The sequence below is a fragment of the Ciconia boyciana genome, chromosome 28 (genome assembly GCF_034638445.1).
Source record: "Ciconia boyciana chromosome 28, ASM3463844v1, whole genome shotgun sequence".
NCBI classification, from domain to species: Eukaryota; Metazoa; Chordata; class Aves; order Ciconiiformes; family Ciconiidae; genus Ciconia; species Ciconia boyciana.
In genome coordinates this window covers 1,151,196-1,168,752 of record NC_132961.1, presented here as the reverse complement: position 1 = coordinate 1,168,752, position 17,557 = coordinate 1,151,196, and the positions used below count along the sequence as shown (strand labels likewise).

General features: G+C 65.9%; 3 protein-coding genes and 8 non-coding genes across 11 annotated transcripts; 7 read left to right on the top strand and 4 right to left on the bottom strand.

Moving 5' to 3' along the window:
* Nucleotides 1-533: 533 nt before the first annotated feature.
* On the top strand, nt 534-8,641 carry ASPDH (aspartate dehydrogenase domain containing). Its single transcript, XM_072847666.1, has 9 exons — nt 534-679; nt 1,258-1,284; nt 2,066-2,127; nt 3,377-3,518; nt 5,230-5,314; nt 5,823-5,972; nt 6,790-7,022; nt 7,767-7,918; nt 8,530-8,641. Exons 1-9 carry the CDS (start codon nt 534-536, stop codon nt 8,565-8,567), a joined length of 1,035 nt encoding a protein of 344 aa, XP_072703767.1. The 3' UTR covers nt 8,568-8,641.
* Nucleotides 8,642-8,719: 78 nt separating this feature from the next.
* JOSD2 (Josephin domain containing 2) lies at nt 8,720-12,268 on the top strand. Its single transcript, XM_072847665.1, has 6 exons — nt 8,720-8,733; nt 8,823-8,961; nt 10,739-10,899; nt 11,001-11,126; nt 11,224-11,418; nt 11,514-12,268. The coding sequence occupies exons 1-6, from the start codon at nt 8,720-8,722 to the stop codon at nt 11,611-11,613; spliced, it is 735 nt and encodes a 244-aa protein (XP_072703766.1). The 3' UTR covers nt 11,614-12,268.
* A 493-nt stretch (nt 12,269-12,761) lies between these two features.
* TRNAE-CUC (transfer RNA glutamic acid (anticodon CUC)) lies at nt 12,762-12,833 on the top strand. Its single transcript has one exon. It is a non-coding gene; the product is annotated as a tRNA-Glu (tRNA).
* A 242-nt stretch (nt 12,834-13,075) lies between these two features.
* TRNAT-AGU (transfer RNA threonine (anticodon AGU)) lies at nt 13,076-13,149 on the bottom strand. The gene has a single exon. It is a non-coding gene; the product is annotated as a tRNA-Thr (tRNA).
* Nucleotides 13,150-13,364: 215 nt separating this feature from the next.
* On the top strand, nt 13,365-13,436 carry TRNAD-GUC (transfer RNA aspartic acid (anticodon GUC)). Its single transcript has one exon. It is a non-coding gene; the product is annotated as a tRNA-Asp (tRNA).
* Nucleotides 13,437-14,519: 1,083 nt separating this feature from the next.
* Nucleotides 14,520-14,591, bottom strand: TRNAM-CAU (transfer RNA methionine (anticodon CAU)). The gene has a single exon. It is a non-coding gene; the product is annotated as a tRNA-Met (tRNA).
* Nucleotides 14,592-14,826: 235 nt separating this feature from the next.
* On the bottom strand, nt 14,827-14,898 carry TRNAA-CGC (transfer RNA alanine (anticodon CGC)). The gene has a single exon. It is a non-coding gene; the product is annotated as a tRNA-Ala (tRNA).
* Nucleotides 14,899-15,029: 131 nt separating this feature from the next.
* Nucleotides 15,030-15,111, top strand: TRNAS-GCU (transfer RNA serine (anticodon GCU)). The gene has a single exon. It is a non-coding gene; the product is annotated as a tRNA-Ser (tRNA).
* Nucleotides 15,112-15,642: 531 nt separating this feature from the next.
* TRNAN-GUU (transfer RNA asparagine (anticodon GUU)) lies at nt 15,643-15,716 on the top strand. The gene has a single exon. It is a non-coding gene; the product is annotated as a tRNA-Asn (tRNA).
* A 157-nt stretch (nt 15,717-15,873) lies between these two features.
* TRNAG-GCC (transfer RNA glycine (anticodon GCC)) lies at nt 15,874-15,944 on the bottom strand. Its single transcript has one exon. It is a non-coding gene; the product is annotated as a tRNA-Gly (tRNA).
* Nucleotides 15,945-16,656: 712 nt separating this feature from the next.
* Nucleotides 16,657-17,483, top strand: LOC140644617 (histone H2B 5). Its single transcript, XM_072847637.1, has one exon. The coding sequence runs from the start codon at nt 16,726-16,728 to the stop codon at nt 17,104-17,106; it is 381 nt and encodes a 126-aa protein (XP_072703738.1). The 5' UTR covers nt 16,657-16,725; the 3' UTR covers nt 17,107-17,483.
* Nucleotides 17,484-17,557: the final 74 nt, after the last annotated feature.

The following is a 17,557-nucleotide window of genomic DNA, read 5'->3' as shown; positions in this document are numbered from 1 at the left end:
TTTGCATGGTGTGGGCTTGGCGTGGGCCTGGCGTGGGTTTGATGTGCACTTGGCGTGGGCTTGGCATGTTCTTGGCGTGTGTTTGGGTTGTGCTTGGCGTGGACCCGGCACGTGTTTGGCGTGGGTTTGGCGTGAGCTTAGAGTGGGCTTGGCGTGTCCTTGGCGTGTGCGTGGCGTGTGCCTGGCGTGCCTTGGGTTTGGGCTTGGCGTGTCCTTGGCGTGTGCCTGGCGTGGGCTCGGCGTGTCTGTGGCGTGTGCGTGGGCTGCAGGGGGGGGGCTGCCAAGCCCCGCCAAGGACACGCTAAGGACACGCCACGGCCGGGGGACCCGGGGGAGGGGGGTTTCCCGCCGTTGCCATGGCAACCGGGGTGCTGGGGGGAGGGGCGGGACGCCTGGGTCCCCTCATGGCGATGATGGGGGGAGGGGTCCTGCTACCCCGCCCCTCCCCGGCCTGCGGATGCTGGTCGCCATGGCAACGGGCCGGTTGCCGCGGCAACACTGCGCGGGGGGGGGAGGGCACTGCGGCGGTCGCCATGGCGACACTGCACGGGGGGGAAGGGGAGGAACCTCCCGCCCCCGCCCCGGTTGCCGCGGCAACGGTGCTGCGGAGCGGTCGCCATGGCAACGGCGGGGAGGAGGGGGAACGGCTGCAGAGCCGTCGCCATGGCAACGGCGCCTGGTGATGGGACCCGCGCGGCCGGGACCGCCCCCCCCAAAGGGACCCGGCCGGCCCCGCCCCCTTACCCCTCCCCCATAAGGGACCCGGGCGTCGAGCCCCTCCCCAAAAAAGGACCCAGACGTCCCCGCCCCCTTACCCCTCCCCCAAGGGACCCCGGCGTCCCCGCCCCTCCCCCAGGAAGGGACCCGGGCGTCCCCGCCCCCTTACCCCTCCCCCAAAGGGACCCAGCCGTCCCCGCCCCTCCCCCAAAAAGGACCCAGGCGTCCCCACCCCCGTCCCCCTCCCCTCAAAGGGACCCAGCCGTCCCCACCCCTCCCCAAAGGGACCCAGGCGTCCCCGCCCCTCTCACCCCTCCCCCAAGGGACCCACGTGTCCGGGGCCCCCTTACCCCTCCCCCCGAAGGGACCCAGCCGTGTCCCCCCTCCCCCAGGAAGGGACCCGGGTGTCCCCGTCCCCCTTACCCCTCCCCCAAAGGGACCCGGCCGTCCCCGCCCCTCCCCCAAAGGGACCCGGCCGCCCGGGTTGAGCATTAACCACCCCGGGGTGGGGGTGGGGTGGGGTGGGGGTGGGGGGCAAAGGCCGCGCCGAGCCGGGCCGTGGGGCAGGTGGGGGCTGGGGGGGGGCATCGGGGGCAATTACGGGCCGGGGGGGCAATTAGGGGGAGAGGGGCAATTAGGGGATAGTTAGGGGGCAGGGGGCGGTTGGGAGGGGAGGAGGGGCAATTGGGGGCGGCGAGGGGGTGGGGGGTAGTTTGAGGGGTGGGGGGTTGGGGGTAGGGAGGGGCAATTAGGGGGTGGGGGCAGTTAGGGGTCAGGGGGACAGTTATGGGGCTCGGGGGCAATTAAGGGGGGCAGTTGGGGGTCTGGAGGAGTAGTTACAGACCGGGGGGCAGTTATGGGGCTCAGGGGGCAGTTAGGGGTCAAGGGGGCAGTTATGGGGCTCAGGGGGCAGTTAGGGGTCAAGGGGCAGTTATGGGGCTCAGGGGGTAGTTAGGGGTCAGGGGGCAGTTAGGGGTCAGAGGGGGTAATGGGGGCACCTAAGGGGTGAGAGGGGGCAGTTAGGGGTGGGGTGGTAGTTTAGGGGTGGGGGGCAGTTAGGGGTCAGAGGGGGCGGTTGAAGGGCTAAGAGGGGCAGTTATGGGGATCAGGGGGGCAGTTGGGGGGCAGGGGGTAGTTAGGGGGTCATGGGGCAGTTGGGGGGCTAAGGGGGCAGTTAGGGGTCAGGGGACAGTTATGGGGCTCAGGGGGATAGCTGTGGGGCTAAGGGGGCAGTTATGGGGATCGGGGGCAGTTGGGGGGCAGGGGGTAGTTAGGGGCTCAGGGGGCAGTTGGGGGGCAGAGTGTGGGGCAGCCCTCGGTGCCCCCTGACCCTTGACCCCGCCCCCAGGCCATGGCGCAGGCGGAGCCCCCGGTGTCGCCGCGTGGGGATCCTGGGCTACGGCCAGTTGGGTACTGGGGGACTGGGAGGGACTGGGAGGGACCGGGGGGGAAACTGGGGGGTAACGAGGGGCTGGGGGGCAGTTGGGGGCGGGGGTAATTAGGGGGCAATGGGGGTAATTGGGGGTAATTGGGGCAATTGGAGGGGTAAGGGGGCAATTAAAGGGTAATTATGGTAATTGGGGGTAAGGGGGCAATTAAGGGGTAATTAGGGTAATTGGAGGGGTAAGGGGGTAATTAAGGGTAATTATGGTAATTGGGGGTAAGGGGGTAATTAAGGGGTAATTATGGTAATTGGGGGTAAGGGGGCAATTAAGGGGTAATTATGGTAATTGGAGGGGTAAGGGGCAATTAAGGGGTAATTAGGGTAATTGGAGGGGTAAGGGGGCAATTAAGGGGTAATTATGGTAATTGGGGGTAAGGGGGTAATTAAGGGGTAATTAGGGTAATTGGGGGTAAGGGGGTAATTAAGGGGTAATTATGGTAATTGGGGGGTAAGGGGGCAATTAAGGGGTAATTAGGGTAATTGGGGAGTACGGGGTAATTAAGGGGTAATTAGGGTAATTGGGGGTAAGGGGGTAATTAAGGGGTAATTATGGTAATTGGGGGTAAGGGGGCAATTAAGGGGTAATTAGGGTAATTGGGGGTAAGGGGGTAATTAAGGGGTAATTAGGGTAATTGGGGAGTACGGGGTAATTAAGGGGTAATTAGGGTAATTGGGGGGTAAGGGGGCAATTAAGGGGTAATTATGGTAATTGGAGGGGTAAGGGGTAATTAAGGGATAATTATGGTAATTGGAGGGGTAAGGGGGGCAATTAAGGGGTAATTAGGGTAATTGGAGGGGTAAGGGGGCTATGGGGCAATTGGGGGGTAATTGGGGGTCAAAGGGGCAATTAGAGGGGTAATGAGGCGGTGATTGGGGGTAATTAGGGGTAATGAGGGGTAATGAGGGGTTCATTGGGGACCAGGGGGGCAACTGGGGGGGGCTGTGGGGCAACTGGGAGGGCACTGGGGCTGACTGGGGACAACCGGGGGGGGGAATTGGAGGTGACCGGGCGGTGTCCCCCGGGCGGTTCCTGGGGACAGGGGTGACCGTCCGGTGTCCCCAGGGCGGTGTCCCCAGGGCGGTGTCCCCAGGGCGGTTCCTGGGGACAGGGGTGACCGTCCGGTGTCCCCAGGGCGGTGTCCCCAGGGCGGTGTCCCCCGGGCGGTGTCCCCCGGGCGGTTCCTGGGGACAGGGGTGACCGTCCGGTGTCCCCAGGGCGGTTCCTGGCGGGGCAGCTGCTGGCGCGGGGCCCCCCCCTGGGCCTGGCCCTGGCCTTCGTCTGGGCGCGGGACGGGGGGGCCCTGGAGGCGCTGCCCCCCCCCCTGCGCCTGCCCGACCTGCGCCTGCTCCCCCAGAGGTGGGTGCCACCCCCTTGTCCCCACCCCGGTCACCTCGACCCCGGGTCCCCCCCACGATCCCCTGGAGCCCTGTGTCACACCCCCCTCCCTTTCCCCCTCCCCCGTGTCACCCCAGGACCCCGGGTCACCCTGGACCCCAACGTCACCCTCAGCCTCGCCTGCCACCCCAGTGTCACCCCTGGGACCCCAGTGTCACCCCCAGGACCCCAGTGTCACCCCCAGGATCCCCTGCCACCCCCAGGACCCCAATGTCACACCTGGGACCCCAATGTCACCCCCAGGATCCCCTGCCACCCCCACGTCACCTCCAGGACCCCAATGTCACCCCCAGGATCCCCTGCCACCCCCACGTCACCCCTGGGACCCCTATGTCACCCCAGGACCCCAGTGTCACCCCCAGCATCACTTCTCATCCCATGTCACCCCGCAGGCCCCCATGTCACCCCCATTTCCCCTCCTCCATGCCACCCTGCCACCCCCTGTCACCTCCCCAGACCTCTGTGTCCCCAGGGTCCCCCTGCGCCCCGGCGTCACCCTGTACCCCAGGGTCCCCCATGTCCCAGGGCCACCCCGTGTCCCCAAGGTCCCCCATGTCACCCCGTGTCCCCAGGATCCCCCATGCCCCAGTGCCACCACATGTCCCCAAGGTCGCCCATGTCCCAGGGCCACCCCATGTCCCCAAGGTCTCCCCTGCCACCCCGTGTCCCCAGGGTCCCCCATGTCCCAGGGCCACCCCATGTCCCCAGGGTCCCCCATGTCCCAGGGCCACCCCGTGTCCCCAAGGTCCCCCATGTCAGCCCGTGTCCCCAGGGTCCCCCATGTCCCAGGGCCACCCCATGTCCCCAAGGTCTCCCATGTCCCAGGGCCACCCCATGTCCCCAAGTTTTCCCATGTCAGCCCGTGTCCCCAGGGTCCCCCATGTCCCAGTGCCACCCCATGTCCCCAAGGTCGCCCATGTCCCAGGGCCACCCCATGTCCCCAAGGTCTCCCCTGCCACCCCGTGTCCCCAGGGTCCCCCATGTCCCAGGGCCACCCCGTGTCCCCAAGGTCTCCCATGTCACCCCATGTCCCCAGGGTGCCCCATGTCCCAGGGCCACCCCATGTCCCCAAGGTCTCCCCTGCCACCCCGTGTCCCCAGGGTCCCCCATGTCCCAGGGCCACCCCGTGTCCCCAAGGTCTCCCATGTCAGCCCGTGTCCCCAGGGTCCCCCATGTCCCAGGGCCACCCCATGTCCCCAAGGTCCCCCATGTCACCCCGTGTCCCCAGGATCCCCCATGCCCCAGTGCCACCCCATGTCCCCAAGGTCTCCCATGTCCCAGTGCCACCCCGTGTCCCCGAGGTCCCCATGTCACCCCGTGTCCCCAGGATCCCCCATGCCCCAGTGCCACCCCGTGTCCCCAAGGTCCCCCATGCCCCAGTGCCACCCCATGTCCCCAAGGTCTCCCATGTCCCAGTGCCACCCCGTGTCCCCGAGGTCCCCCATGTCCCAGTGCCACCCCGTGTCCCCAAGGTCCCCCATGTCACCCCATGTCCCCAAGGTCTCCCATGTCCCAGTGCCACCCCGTGTCCCCGAGGTCTCCCATGTCACCCCGTGTCCCCCAGATCGCCCACTTCCCAGTGCCACCCCATGTCCCCAGGGTCCCCCCACGTCCCAGTGCCACCCTGTACCCCAGGGTCCCCCATGTCCCAAGTGCCACCCCGTGTCCCCAGGGAGGTGGACCTGGTGGTGGAGGTGGCACATCCCTGCGTGGCCCGGGAGCACGGCGAGGACATCCTGGCCCACGCTGACTTCATGGTGGGGACACGGGGCACAGGCTGGGGACAGCGGGGACAGGGTGGCAGGGGGGACGTGGGGACAGCAGGGAGGTTGGGGACAGCCAGAGACAGGATGGTGGGGACATTGGGGATGACAAGGAGGTTGGGGACAGTGGGGATGGGGCGGTGGGGACATGGGGACAATGGGGATATTGGGGACAGTGGGGATGGGGCGGTGGGGACATGGGGACACTGGGGACAGCAGGGAGGTTGGGGACAGCCAGAGACAGGATGGTGGGGACATTGGGGATGACAAGGAGGTTGGGGACAGTGGGGATGGGCTGGTGGGGACAGTGGGGAGGTTGGGGACAGGATGGTGGGGACGGGACAGTGGGGACACTGGCGACAACAGGGAGGTTGGGGACAGTAGGGTGGGGACATCGGGGCTGTGGGGACATCAGGGCTGGGACATCGGAGACATCGGGGACAGTGGGACCATGGGGGTGGGGACCATGGGGGAACGCGGTGGCCTGAGCCGCTGTCCCCAGCTGGGGTCCCCCACGGCGCTGGCCGACCCCGAGACGGAGCGGCGGCTGCGGGGGGCGGTGGCACGGGGGGGACACACGCTCTACGTCCCCCGCGGCGCCCTGTGGGGCTGCGAGGACATCCGGCGCATGGACGAGGCCGGCACGCTGGCCGTGAGCCACCCGTGGGGACACCGGGGACGGGGGACACCGGGGACGGGACACCGGGGGGTGGGGGGATGTGGGGGGATGGGGACATCAAGGGGTGGGATGCTGTGGGGTTGGGGACACCATGGGGGGGCGGGGCTTGGGCTGCCATGGGGTTGGGGTCACCAGGGGTTGGGGACATCATGGGGCTTGGGCTGCCATGGGGTTGGGGTCACCAGGGGGTTGGGGACATCATGGAGTGGGACACTGGGGGGTTGGGGACACCGAGGGGTAGAACGCTGTGGGGTTGGGGACACCATGGGGCTTGGGATGCCATGGGGTTGGGGACACTGAGGAAGTGGGACACTATGGGGCTGGGGACACTATGGGGCTGGGGACACCGAGGGGTAGAGCACTGGGGCTGGGGACACTGAGGGGTTGGGGACACCATCGGGCTTGGGATATCGTGGGGTTGGGGACACCAGAGGGTTGGGGACACCAAGGGGTGGGACACTGTGGGGTTGGGGACACGATGAGGTGTGGGATGCCATGGGGTTGGGGGTCACCAGGGGTTTGGGGACACCAAGGGGTGGGACACTGTGGGGTTGGGGACAGTGTCTGGATCGGGGACCACCTCCAGGTTTGGGGGTCACATCTGAGCTTGGGGACAACATTGGGGTTTGGGGACGGCGTCTGAGGCTGGGGACAGCGTCCAAGGTTGGGGACAGTGCCTGGGCTCGGTGACCACGTCCAGGTTTGGGGACGGCGTCTGAGGCTGGGGACCGCGCCGGGGTCTGGGGACAGCGCCCGGGGGGGGGGTGTTGGTGACAGCGTCCCCCCCCAGGCGCTGAAGGTGACGATGACGAAGGCCCCGCAGAGCTTCCGCCTGGAGGGGTGGCTGCAGGAGCGGCTGGCGGCGGCGGTGGCAGCGGGGGGGCGGGCGGTGCTCTACGAGGGTCCCCTGCGTCCCCTCTGTCCCCTCGCCCCCAACAACGTCAACACCATGGCGGCCGCCGCCGTGGCCGCCCCCCGCCTCGGCTTCGATGGCGTCCGCGCCTGCTTGGTGGCCGACCCCAGGTGGGTGACAGGCCACCACCCCCGGTGTCACCTCCTGGTGTCACCTCCCGGTGTCAACCCCACAGTGTGTCCCTCCTGGTGTCACCTCCTGGTGTCACCTCCCGGTGTCACCCCCCATGTCCCCCTCACCAGCACATCGTGGAGGTAGAGGTGACACCAGGAGGTGTCACCACCGCAGTGTGTCCTGTCCCCTGTGTCCCCCGCGTCCCCACAGTGTCACCGACTGCCACATCGTGGAGGTGGAGGTGTCACCTCCTGGTGTCACCTCTCATCTCCCCCCACCAGCCCATGGTGACAGGGAGCAGGGACGATGGGCTGGTGTCACTTGTCACACCCCCACAGTGTGTCCTGTCCCCTGTGTCCCCCCCGTGTCCCCACAGTGTCCCCGACTGCCACATCATGGAGGTGTCACCTCCTGGTGTCACCCCATGTCCCCCCACCAGCACATCGTGGAGGTGGAGGTGACACCAGGAGGTCTCACCACCGCAGTGTGTCCTGTCCCCTGTGTCCCCCGCGTCCCCCCAGTGTCCCCGACTGCCACATCGTGGAGGTGGAGGTGTCACCACCGCAGTGTGTCCTGTCCCTTGTGTCCCCCGCGTCCCCCCAGTGTCCCCGACTGCCACATCATGGAGGTGTCACCTCCTGGTGTCACCCCCATGTCCCCCCACCAGCACATCGTGGAGGTAGAGGTGACACCAGGAGGTGTCACTGCAGGGTGTCCTGTCCCCCCCCGTGTCGCCGCAGTGTCCCCGACTGCCACATCGTGGAGGTGGAGGTGACGAGCGTGGGGGACCAGGGACGGGCGCTGCGTGTCACCAGCACCCGCCGCAACCCGGCCGTGCCGGGGGCTGTCACCGGCAATGCCACCCGCGACGCCTTCTGGAGCAGCCTGCTGGGTGGGCACCCGCCACACGCTGTCCCCTAGGGCCACCCCTGTCCCCTCCTGTCCCCCCATGTCCCCTCGTGTCCCCCATATCCGCCTCTCCCCATCCTGCCCCGTCTCCCCATGTCCTTGTGCCATGTCCCCCCACGTCCCCTCTGTCCCCCGTGTGTCCCCATGTCCTCTGCGTCCCCCCATATGTCCCCGTGTCCCCCAATGTCCTCTGCATCCCCCCATATGTCCCCGTGTCCCTCAATGTCCTCGTGTCCCCCCATATGTCCCCATGTCCCTTGTAGCCATGTCCCCACGGCCCCCAAGTCCCTTCATGTCCCCGTATCCCCCATGTCTGTGCCCGTGTCCCTCCATACCCTGTGCCCTATGACCCGCGTCCCCCCATGTCCCCAGTGTCCCCCATGTCCCCCCACGCCCCATGTCCCCTCATCTCTCTCCATGTCCCCAGTGTCCCCCATATCCCTTGTCCCCCTGCCCCAGTGCCCCCATGTCCCCTCATCTCTCTCCATGTCCCCAGTGTCCCCCATGTCCCCAGTGTCCCCCCATGTCCCTGTGTGCCCCCATGTCCCCCCAGCCCCCGGTCACCCCGTCTCTGTCCCGTGTGTCCCCCCACAGCCTGCCGCGGACACGGTGGATGCGTCCGGCTCTGCTGAGGCCGCCGGGCCGGGGACAGACCGGGGACAGGCCGGGGACAGACCGGGGACAGGCCGGGGACAGACCGGGTGACATTAAAGGCGGCGACACCGGCACCGCGGCGGCTGCGCCTCGTCACGGCGGCGATGGGGGGGGGGGGGGGGCGCGGGGCATGACGGGAAGAAGGTCCGCGGCCGCCGGGGGGGGGAGCGCGGCGCAAGGCACGACGGGAAGGAGGTCGGAGGCCGCTGCCTGTCTGCGCGCTGCGGCGCAAGGCACGCCGGGAGGAAGGTCCGCTGTACCCGGCCCGCCTGTCGCGGTGCACGCCGGGAGCCGCCGCGCTGCACGCCGGGAGTCGTAGTTCCGGCCGGGGAGGGGGAATGCGGCAGCCGACGGCCCCGGAGGAACCGCGGGGTGCGCTGGGCCGGCCCGGGGCCCCGGGGGTCCTGGGGGCTCGGGGAGCCGGAGGGGAGCGGGCGGCTCCGGGGAGGGCCTGGAGGACCCGCGGGGCCCTGAGGGGTGGCCTGGCTGCCCCCAGGAAGGGCCTGGAGGGGCGGCGGAGCGGCCTGGAGGGCGCCGGCGGCGGGGTCCGGAGGGCCCGAGGGGGCCCGGGGGGTGTCTGCAGGAGCCTGGAGGGTGTTTGGGGCCCTGCAGGGTGGTTTTGGGGGGGCAGAAGTTGTCCCGAGGGTCCGAGGGGGGCCTGGGAGTGTCTTAGGGGTGCGCGGGGGGGGGGGGCAGAGGGGCCCAGGAGGGTCTGGGGGTGCAGGGAGGGGTCTGGGGGGTCTAAGGAGGGGTTGGGGTGCCCTGGGGTGCTGAGGAGGGTCTGGAGGGCCCCAGGGGGACATGGGGGTTACAGGGGGTGTTGTGGGGTGCCAGGGGCTGTCCGGAGGCTTTGGGGGTGCATGGGGAGCGGTTGAGGGGGGGCCCAGAGGGGCTGCGAAGGGGTCTGGGGGGCCAGGGGCTGTTTGGGGGTGCCTGGGGGATATTGGGGAGCTTGAGGGGTGTCTGGGGCGGGGGCAGATGGACATGGGGTGCCTGGAGGGTGTTCCAGGGGTTCGGGGGGTCTTGGTGATGCAGGGGGAGCCTGGGGGTTTTGGGGGGTGGGGTGCCTGGAAGGTCTTTGGGGGGCTGATGGATGGGGGGGGGGCTGGGAGGTCTGGGGGTGCAGTGTGTGTGGGGGTCTCTGGGGGTTTTTGGGGGTCCCGGAGGGTGTCTGGAGGAGCTGGGGGCTTGGGGAGGTGCCTGGGGGCATCTTGGGGGGTCTGGGGGTGTCAGGAAGGTGTGAGGGGGGCTGGGGGATCTTGGGGGACACTCAGAAGGTCTGGGGAGCGTGGAGGGGATTTGGGGGGACGGGGGTGCAGGGGGGCTCAGGAAGGTCTGAGGGGGGCTGGGGGATTGGGAGGGACCTGGGGGGATCTTGGGGGTGCAGGGGGTGTCAGGAAGGTTTTGGGGTGGGCTGGGGGGGGTTGGAAGCACCTGGGGGTGGCTGGGGGATCTTGGGGGCCTGTGGGGTGCGGGGGGGGGTCTGGAAGGTATGGGGGGTTGGGAAGATCTTGGGGACACCTAGAAGGTCTGGGGAGCATGGGGGGAACTTAGGGGTGCAGGGGGTGTCAGAAAGGTATTGGGGGCCTGTGGGGTGCAGGGGGGCCTGGAAGGTCTGGGGGGGTTTGGGGGCTGCCTGAGGGGCACAGAAGGGTGTCTGAAAGATTTGGGGGCACCTGGGGGCCTTGGGGAGGCCTGGGGTGTGTCAGGAAGGTCTGGGGGGGCTGGGGGGATCTTGGGGGACACTCAGAAGGTCTGGGGAGCTTGGGGGGATCTTGGGGGCTTGGGGGTGCTGGGGGGTCTCAGGAGGGTCTAGGGGTGCCTGGGGGTTTGGGAGGGACCTGGGGGTGCAGGGGGTGTCAGGAAGGTTTTGGGGGCCTGTGGGGTGCAGGGGGGTCTGGAAGGCCTGGGGGGATTTTGGGGGCTGCCTGAGGGGCACAGAAGGGTGTCTGAAAGATTTGGGGGCACCTGGGGGCTTGGGGAGGTGCCTGGAAGGTCTGGGGGGGGGATTGGGGGCTGCCTGAAAGATTTGGGGTGGGGGGAGGGTAGCTGGGATTGGGGTGCCACCAGCCCCCCCCCAAATTCCCCACGGCAACTCCGAGGGTGCCCACCAGACACCCCCTTCCCACCCCCACCCCCTCCATTCCAGGCACCCCGAGGGCCATGTCGGGGTCCCCCCCCATCGCCGGCGGCGGGGGGGGGGCTGTACCACGAGCGGCAGCGCCTGGAGCTCTGCGCCCTCCACGCCCTCAACAACGTCCTGCAGCGACGCTGCTTCACCCAGGAAGCCGCCGACGAGATCTGCAAGAGGCGCGTGGCACCCCCCTTTTTTTTTTTTTTAAATTTTTCCCCTTCATTTCAGCTCTTTTTTTAATCGATCGGAATTTCTCTTTCTCACCCCCTCACCTCAGGTTGGCCCCCGCCGCCCGCCTCAACCCCCACCGCAGCCTCCTGGGTACCGGCAACTACGACGTCAACGTCATCATGGCGGCGTTGCAGAGCCTGGAGCTGGCGGCCGTTTGGTGGGACAAACGCCGGTGCGACCCCCCGTCCCCAACCGACCCCCCCCCCGCCATTATATTTTTTTTGGGGGGGAAGTTTCCCCTCTTTTCACCCCCTTTTTTTCCCCGGCAGGTCGCTGGAGCGGTTGGCGCTGGGACAAATCCTGGGTTTCATCCTCAACGTCCCCTCCCAGGTCTCGCTGGGTTTCGTGGCTTTGCCGGTGCGCCGGCAGCACTGGCTCGCCGTCCGGCAGCTCCGCGGCACCTACTACAACCTCGATTCCAAACTCCGAGCGCCCGTTCCCATCGGCGGTGAGGCCGAACTCAGGTAGACATCTGCCGGGTGACGCCGTTGGGGACACGGACGCAAAGGACGCGGGTGTCACTTTGGGTTTTTTTTTTTTCTTTTCTGTTTCCCGACAGGATTTTCCTGCGGGACTTCCTCTCCCAAGGGTTCTGCGAGGTTTTCCTCGTCGTGCCGCGTGCCGTGGAGGAAGCCGGCGCTTGGTTGAGTCCTGAGTGACTCGTCAGGCGCCGACGGGTGACAACAATGTGCGACACCGGCACGAGCACTGCCCGCCCTCCACTTTGGGATAAAACCACGATGTTTTGGGATTTTCTTTTTCCCCAAGCGCTGCTCATCCGGGGTGGAGGGGTTGTTACGACACCAACCCGGATGGTTTTGGGGAGCTGCAGGGACCCCGGCGCATGCGCCCGCTGTCACCATACCGCCGCGGTGCTTCAATTCCCTGATTTCACCCCGATTTCACGTGCCGGTTTTGCCTCTGTCACCGGCGTTCCCCTGCGGGTGTGCAACGGGGGACGGGCGTTGTGGCGGGGAGGGCGCGTCGCACCCCCTTTCCCGCCGCTTGTGCGGGACGCGGTGTCCCGTGTCACGCGTCGCTTGTGCATGCCACCCTCCCGCTGTCCCTGTCACGCGTGTCACGCACCGGTTGTGCGTGTCACCCGCCGCTTGCGCACCTTCCCCGCCTCTACGGGGTCGTGTCTCCGGCACCGCATCCCGAGCCGGGTTATTCCCAGCCCTTCCCGGTGCTGGATTTCAAGCCCGTGACGTTGTGGTGATGCATCCCCCCGGATCGATGACGCTTGGTGTGACGTCAGGGTGCACGAATGGGCTTAATTACCCACAAAAAGGTGATTAAAATTACCGGTTTACAGCTTTGTGTCTCCACCGCAGTCCTTGGTCACCCCTCCTGGGGGGGTACGCATCCCTCCCGGGCTCAGTGCAGGAATCTGGGGTTGAATGATTCCCCCAAAATCCCCCAACCTGAGCCCAATTCAGCCACTCGCCCCTGGCAGCCCAGCTCGGCCGGGATTCCCCGGCTGCAGGGAGCAAGAAAGAGCTTAAATGGAGGAGGAGGAGGAGGAGGAGGAGGGTCTGACCCCAGTGATGAAGCTCGAGGGGGTTGGCGCGGTGCCGCAGCCCCGGCAGGAGGACGGGGGGTCCCGGGGAAGGACGGCGGCGCCGCTCCCGCTTCCCCGCCCCGCCCCGGCGCCTCTCCCGCTCCGCTGGGGCGGCTCCAAAGCACGCATTCTGATTGGCCCGCTCCTTGAACCCTCGGGGCCAATGACTGCGCGCCGTTTGGATCCGTCCCCCTGTTCCAGCCGTGGCGGGGGGAAGGCGGCCGGCGGTAGGGCTGTTTCCCGCGCTCCCTGGTGGTCTAGTGGTCAGGATTCGGCGCTCTCACCGCCGCGGCCCGGGTTCGATTCCCGGTCAGGGAAAACCCCAACATCCGCTTTATTTTTTTTTCCCCTTCTTTTTTTCTCTTTTCCCACCCATTTTCGTTTATCGTTTTGCACCCACCCGCGACCGTTCACAGTCGTCCCCCCCCCGGTGCCTCCTTCCTTCCTCGGCATGCGCGGGCGGTGAGGGGCGGGTGGTGGTTAAAAAAAAAAAAAAAAAGGGGGGGGGGGGTAAAAAAAAATACCACGCCTTCCTATCGCGATAAAGGCGCGACAGGGGGAGGCACCGCTGGGATTCGAACCCAGGATCTCCTGTTTACTAGACAGGCGCTTTAACCAACTAAGCCACGGCGCCAGGCGTCCGCGGCACCCGCCCTCGCCCTCCATCTGCGGCAGCCGCCGGCGGCCCCACGCGTGTCTCCGCTTCCCCACGCGTGTCCGCGGCTTGCCCGAGGTTCTCCCGCCCTCCGTGGCGGTGGGGAGGGGAACGGGGGGGGAACAGGCCGAACCGAGCCGGGGCCCGGCGGGTGGGTTTAGGGACCGGCGGCCGGGCAACCCCTCCCAGCCGCATCCTCGTTAGTATAGTGGTGAGTATCCCCGCCTGTCACGCGGGAGACCGGGGTTCGATTCCCCGACGGGGAGGTCGCTTTAATTTTTCTTTTCAAAAAGCCCATTTTTCAGTCATTTTATCTCCAACCCGCTCACGGGAGGGTCTGGCCGGGAAGGCCGAACCCGCTCACCTGTATAGGTGAGTCACTACACACAACCTCGCCAAGCTCCCCCTACCCGAGGATTGGTCACAGAAGCCATGAAATATTATAGAATATCGTTAAATTCACGATAAATAGACCTTCTTAGTGCGGTTGGCACGAGCGGGTGGGCCTGCGAAGGGGGATGGGGCTGCGAGCACCGGCCGCGTCCCACACCCCACCACAGCCCAGCGCCCTACTCACCCCGCCGCGGACCGAGCGCAGCGGCGCCTGCGCGGGGGTTTATATAGGGCGTGAGCGAGCGGACCTGAGGGAGAACTGCAAGCGGCGCGCTGCCGCCCCGCCTACCACCACCTCCCCTTCGCTCACCGACCAATCGCGCCGCTCCTCTCACCCACCAATCAGACGGCGGCTTTGGAGTTTAAACCGACGGGTTTGGCGCCAAGCTATGAGCCCCCGCCCGGGGCTCAGCGCGGTCCCGGGACGGAGCAGCCGGACTGGTCCCGGTGGCCTTTTAGAGCCTAATTTTTCTATCTAGAGGTCTGATCACCCCGGGTATAGCGTTGCTGTATGGAGCGGCTTCCTCATTCCAACGCTGAGCTCCTGTTAAGCACCCACCGAGCAAGCGGGAGCGCGGTCGCGCTGGGGGAGCGCAGCGCAGGGGGGGTGTGGGCTCTCCACCGTCGTACCTTCCTCAGGCTGAAGCGCTGAGCAATCCTTCTTGATCTAACTCTCCTTGCTGCGAGCAGAGGTTGGGCTGGGATCCTCTGGAGACCCCTTCAAACCTGATCGACCTTGTGAAGATCTCGGGGCAGTCACCCGCGTGTTGTGGGAGCGTTGTGTGCTTGTGCAAAAACACTCACGATAGTCAGGAGGGAGAGAAATTCAGTAAACTGGGCCGGGGAGGCCGTTTATTTTTGGTGAGGGCGCGGGTATCCTTGGCGGGGGGCGTTGAGGGCATGAGGTAAATGCAGAACAGGATTAAAGAAAAAAAAAGGAGAGGGAAAAAGGCAACTAGCAGAGGATGGTTTCGATCCATCGACCTCTGGGTTATGGGCCCAGCACGCTTCCGCTGCGCCACTCTGCTGCTGGTGATAGGCGCTCTTTACTTTGTCCTGGTAAACCATAATTGGAAATGTTCCCTCCCACAGCCTGGCCCGGGAGGAGACCGGTTGTGGTGCCCCACAGGGGTGGGTGGCTGGGAAGCGGCGGGGTTTCCCCGGCGGGAGAAAAAAAAAAATAGGGGTAAGGGGCTTCCCCCTTCCTCCGCCGGGTCCTTATCGCCCCCAAAAAAGGGATGGGGGAGGCTCCTCCGCCCCTGTTGGAGATGCCGGGGATTGAACCCGGGGCCTCATACATGCGAAGCATGCGCTCTACCGCTGAGCTACATCCCCTGCGCGCGCCCCGCGCCCGCCACCGCCCTTGGCACCGCCTTCCCCGGGCGGAGCCCCGCCCACCCCTCTGCCACGCCCCCCCCCCGGCCTAGTGCGCCCCATGGCGGCGCGGCGGCGGAACTCGCCGAGCGGACGAGGTGGCCGAGTGGTTAAGGCGATGGACTGCTAATCCATTGTGCTCTGCACGCGTGGGTTCGAATCCCATCCTCGTCGACAAGTTGTAATTTTCGTTCATCCTCCCATTTTGGGGTTCCCTACAGCCCGGGACCCCCCTACTTTTTGCAATTAATTTTTTAGGGGTCCCCTTCTCCACCTTTCCTTTTTCACCGAGTGGTTTTGGGGGGCCCCGCGCAGTTCCGCGCAGATGGGTAACCCCTGCGTGCGTGCTCGCTGTGATTTCTACCTGCCCACTCCCCCAAATCCTTGCAGGTGAGTGCGTGGCCCCCCCCATTTTCAACCCCCCCTTCTGTTGCAGGTGCAGGAGCACCCCCCCGTGCAACTTTCCAAGCCCCCCCGCCCTCAGTTTTTGCGGGATTTGGGGTGGGGGATACACTTTGCAGGTGGGGGAGCACCGTACTATTTTCCAACCCGGGGTCCCCCTTTTTCTCTTGCAGGTGCAGGACCCCCCCCCATGCAATTTTCCGCCCCCTGCCCCTCCATATTTCACCCCCCAGTCCCGTGCCGGTGTGCAGCCGGGGGGAGCCCGGGGCCGGGAGGGGCGGCGGGGCGGGGCCGGCACCGCGGGTCTCTGTGGCGCAATCGGTTAGCGCGTTCGGCTGTTAACCGAAAGGTTGGTGGTTCGAGCCCACCCAGGGACGGCGGGAAATATTTTTCCACGTGGGTTTTATTTTTTTCGGGTGGGAGCAGCTAAGTTGCGGCGCGGACACTTGCTGTGTTGCAGATAGAAGAGGAGGTTGGGAAAAAAGGTTGAAAGAAAGAAAAAAAGTGAGGTGGAAAAAAGGAAAAATTGAACGTTGCATTGGCCGGGAATCGAACCCGGGCCTCCCGCGTGGCAGGCGAGAATTCTACCACTGAACCACCAATGCCCCCGTTAGAACTGTTTTAAGAGACCAAAAAATAAGGTGATTAACCCCAAAACAGCCCCGTGACGCCTAAAATCTTTACTCTTGCGAGGGGTCACCCTGTGCTAATTGGCATGCCGCCCTAATTAAGATTCATAGCAATTAGAAGCGGAAGAGGCGCGCTGCATTGGCTGCGCTCTCCCATTGTGGGCGATTTGAATTTCGCGCGCTCGGCGCTGATTGGCAGCAGCCTGCGGGTGGGCGGGGCATCCAGGGGAGTGGTGGCTCCGCCCCGGGCTGAGTCAACCGCGGCTCCCGCCGCGAAGGGGAGAGCGGGGCCGAGCGGGGCCGGTATCGCCTTCTTCCCCGGGGAAGCCCCGCTGCGGCTCCCCCAGAGCCCGGTCCCCGCGAATGGGGTCCCCCAGTGCCGGCTGCGCTCCCCTCCGGCGCGGCACCCAGCTCGCCCAGGGACCAGCGCGGCTTCCCCCCTCCATGCACCCCCCCGGACCCTACTGTGCGCGGCAGGATCCGAACGACGTGTTCTGATTGGCTGAGCCCCTTGCTCTGAACTAACGCATAGCGCCCAATCAGAGCCTGCGTTCTGGAGCCGGAGTATTTGCATGCACGGGGCGTCTCTCCTCCCGGGGCGGGCTGAGCGCTGTCTCAGCCAATGGACGTGCGCGATGTTTGAATCCCTCATTTGCATAATGCCGCTATAAAAGCGGCGCCGCCCGCGCCGCCGCTTCACTCCGTTGCGGGTGTTTGCGGCGGTTGCGGTGACTGCGGTGAGCGGATCGAGAAGGCGATGCCTGAACCGGCCAAGTCGGCGCCTGCCCCCAAGAAGGGCTCCAAGAAAGCGGTGACAAAGACCCAGAAAAAGGGCGACAAGAAGCGGCGGCGCAGCCGGAAAGAGAGTTACTCCATTTACGTGTACAAGGTGCTGAAGCAGGTACACCCCGACACCGGCATCTCCTCCAAGGCCATGGGCATCATGAACTCCTTCGTCAACGACATCTTCGAGCGCATCGCGGGTGAGGCTTCGCGCCTGGCCCACTACAACAAGCGCTCCACCATCACTTCGCGGGAGATCCAGACGGCCGTGCGGCTCCTGCTGCCCGGCGAGCTGGCCAAGCACGCCGTCTCCGAGGGCACCAAGGCTGTCACCAAGTACACCAGCTCCAAGTAAAGCGGCTGGATCCGGCTGCAGGAACCCGGCTCGGCTCAACTCAACCCAACGGCTCTTTTCAGAGCCACCCACCTTCTTCCCAAAGAGCTGATATTGCTGCTGAGATGGGGCCCTTTCTCTAGTCTTTTTGAGGATCGTAACGGTTTGGAGATCGCCTTGGGGGGGTTGGGGCAGCTCCTGGGCGTTTTAAAAACTGTCTTTAAAATAGGTTATTTTTCTGTCTTTTAACAAAACGCGCTTTCCGGGCTGTAGTTAAGGTTTTTTTTCCTCTATACAGGACGCCCGCAGCCACCCCTGGACGGGCTTACCCCTTCCTGAGGCCGCTTTCGCCTTCAAACCCTTGCTCCGCTCTGATTGGTCCGGGCGGACGTTAACGTCACGGCGGGGGGGGGGAGGTGCGCAGGGAGGTGCAGTGCAGGTTTCCCTCTGGTCCGCCTCGGGGCTATATAAG

Bases quoted from the DNA above. Each gene is read 5' to 3' on its own strand.
- ASPDH (XM_072847666.1), top strand. From the start codon at position 534: ATGGCGACACTGCACGGGGGGGAAGGGGAGGAACCTCCCGCCCCCGCC. The intron at 5,973-6,789 runs GTGAGCCACCCG...GTCCCCCCCCAG, and splicing joins ACGAGGCCGGCACGCTGGCC to GCGCTGAAGGTGACGATGAC. The intron at 7,919-8,529 runs GTGGGCACCCGC...GTCCCCCCACAG, and splicing joins CTTCTGGAGCAGCCTGCTGG to CCTGCCGCGGACACGGTGGA.
- JOSD2 (XM_072847665.1), top strand. The intron at 8,962-10,738 runs GTGCGCTGGGCC...CCTCCATTCCAG, and splicing joins GGCCCCGGAGGAACCGCGGG to GCACCCCGAGGGCCATGTCG. The intron at 10,900-11,000 runs GCGCGTGGCACC...CCCTCACCTCAG, and splicing joins GCCGACGAGATCTGCAAGAG to GTTGGCCCCCGCCGCCCGCC.
- LOC140644617 (XM_072847637.1), top strand. From the start codon at position 16,726: ATGCCTGAACCGGCCAAGTCGGCGCCTGCCCCCAAGAAGGGCTCCAAG.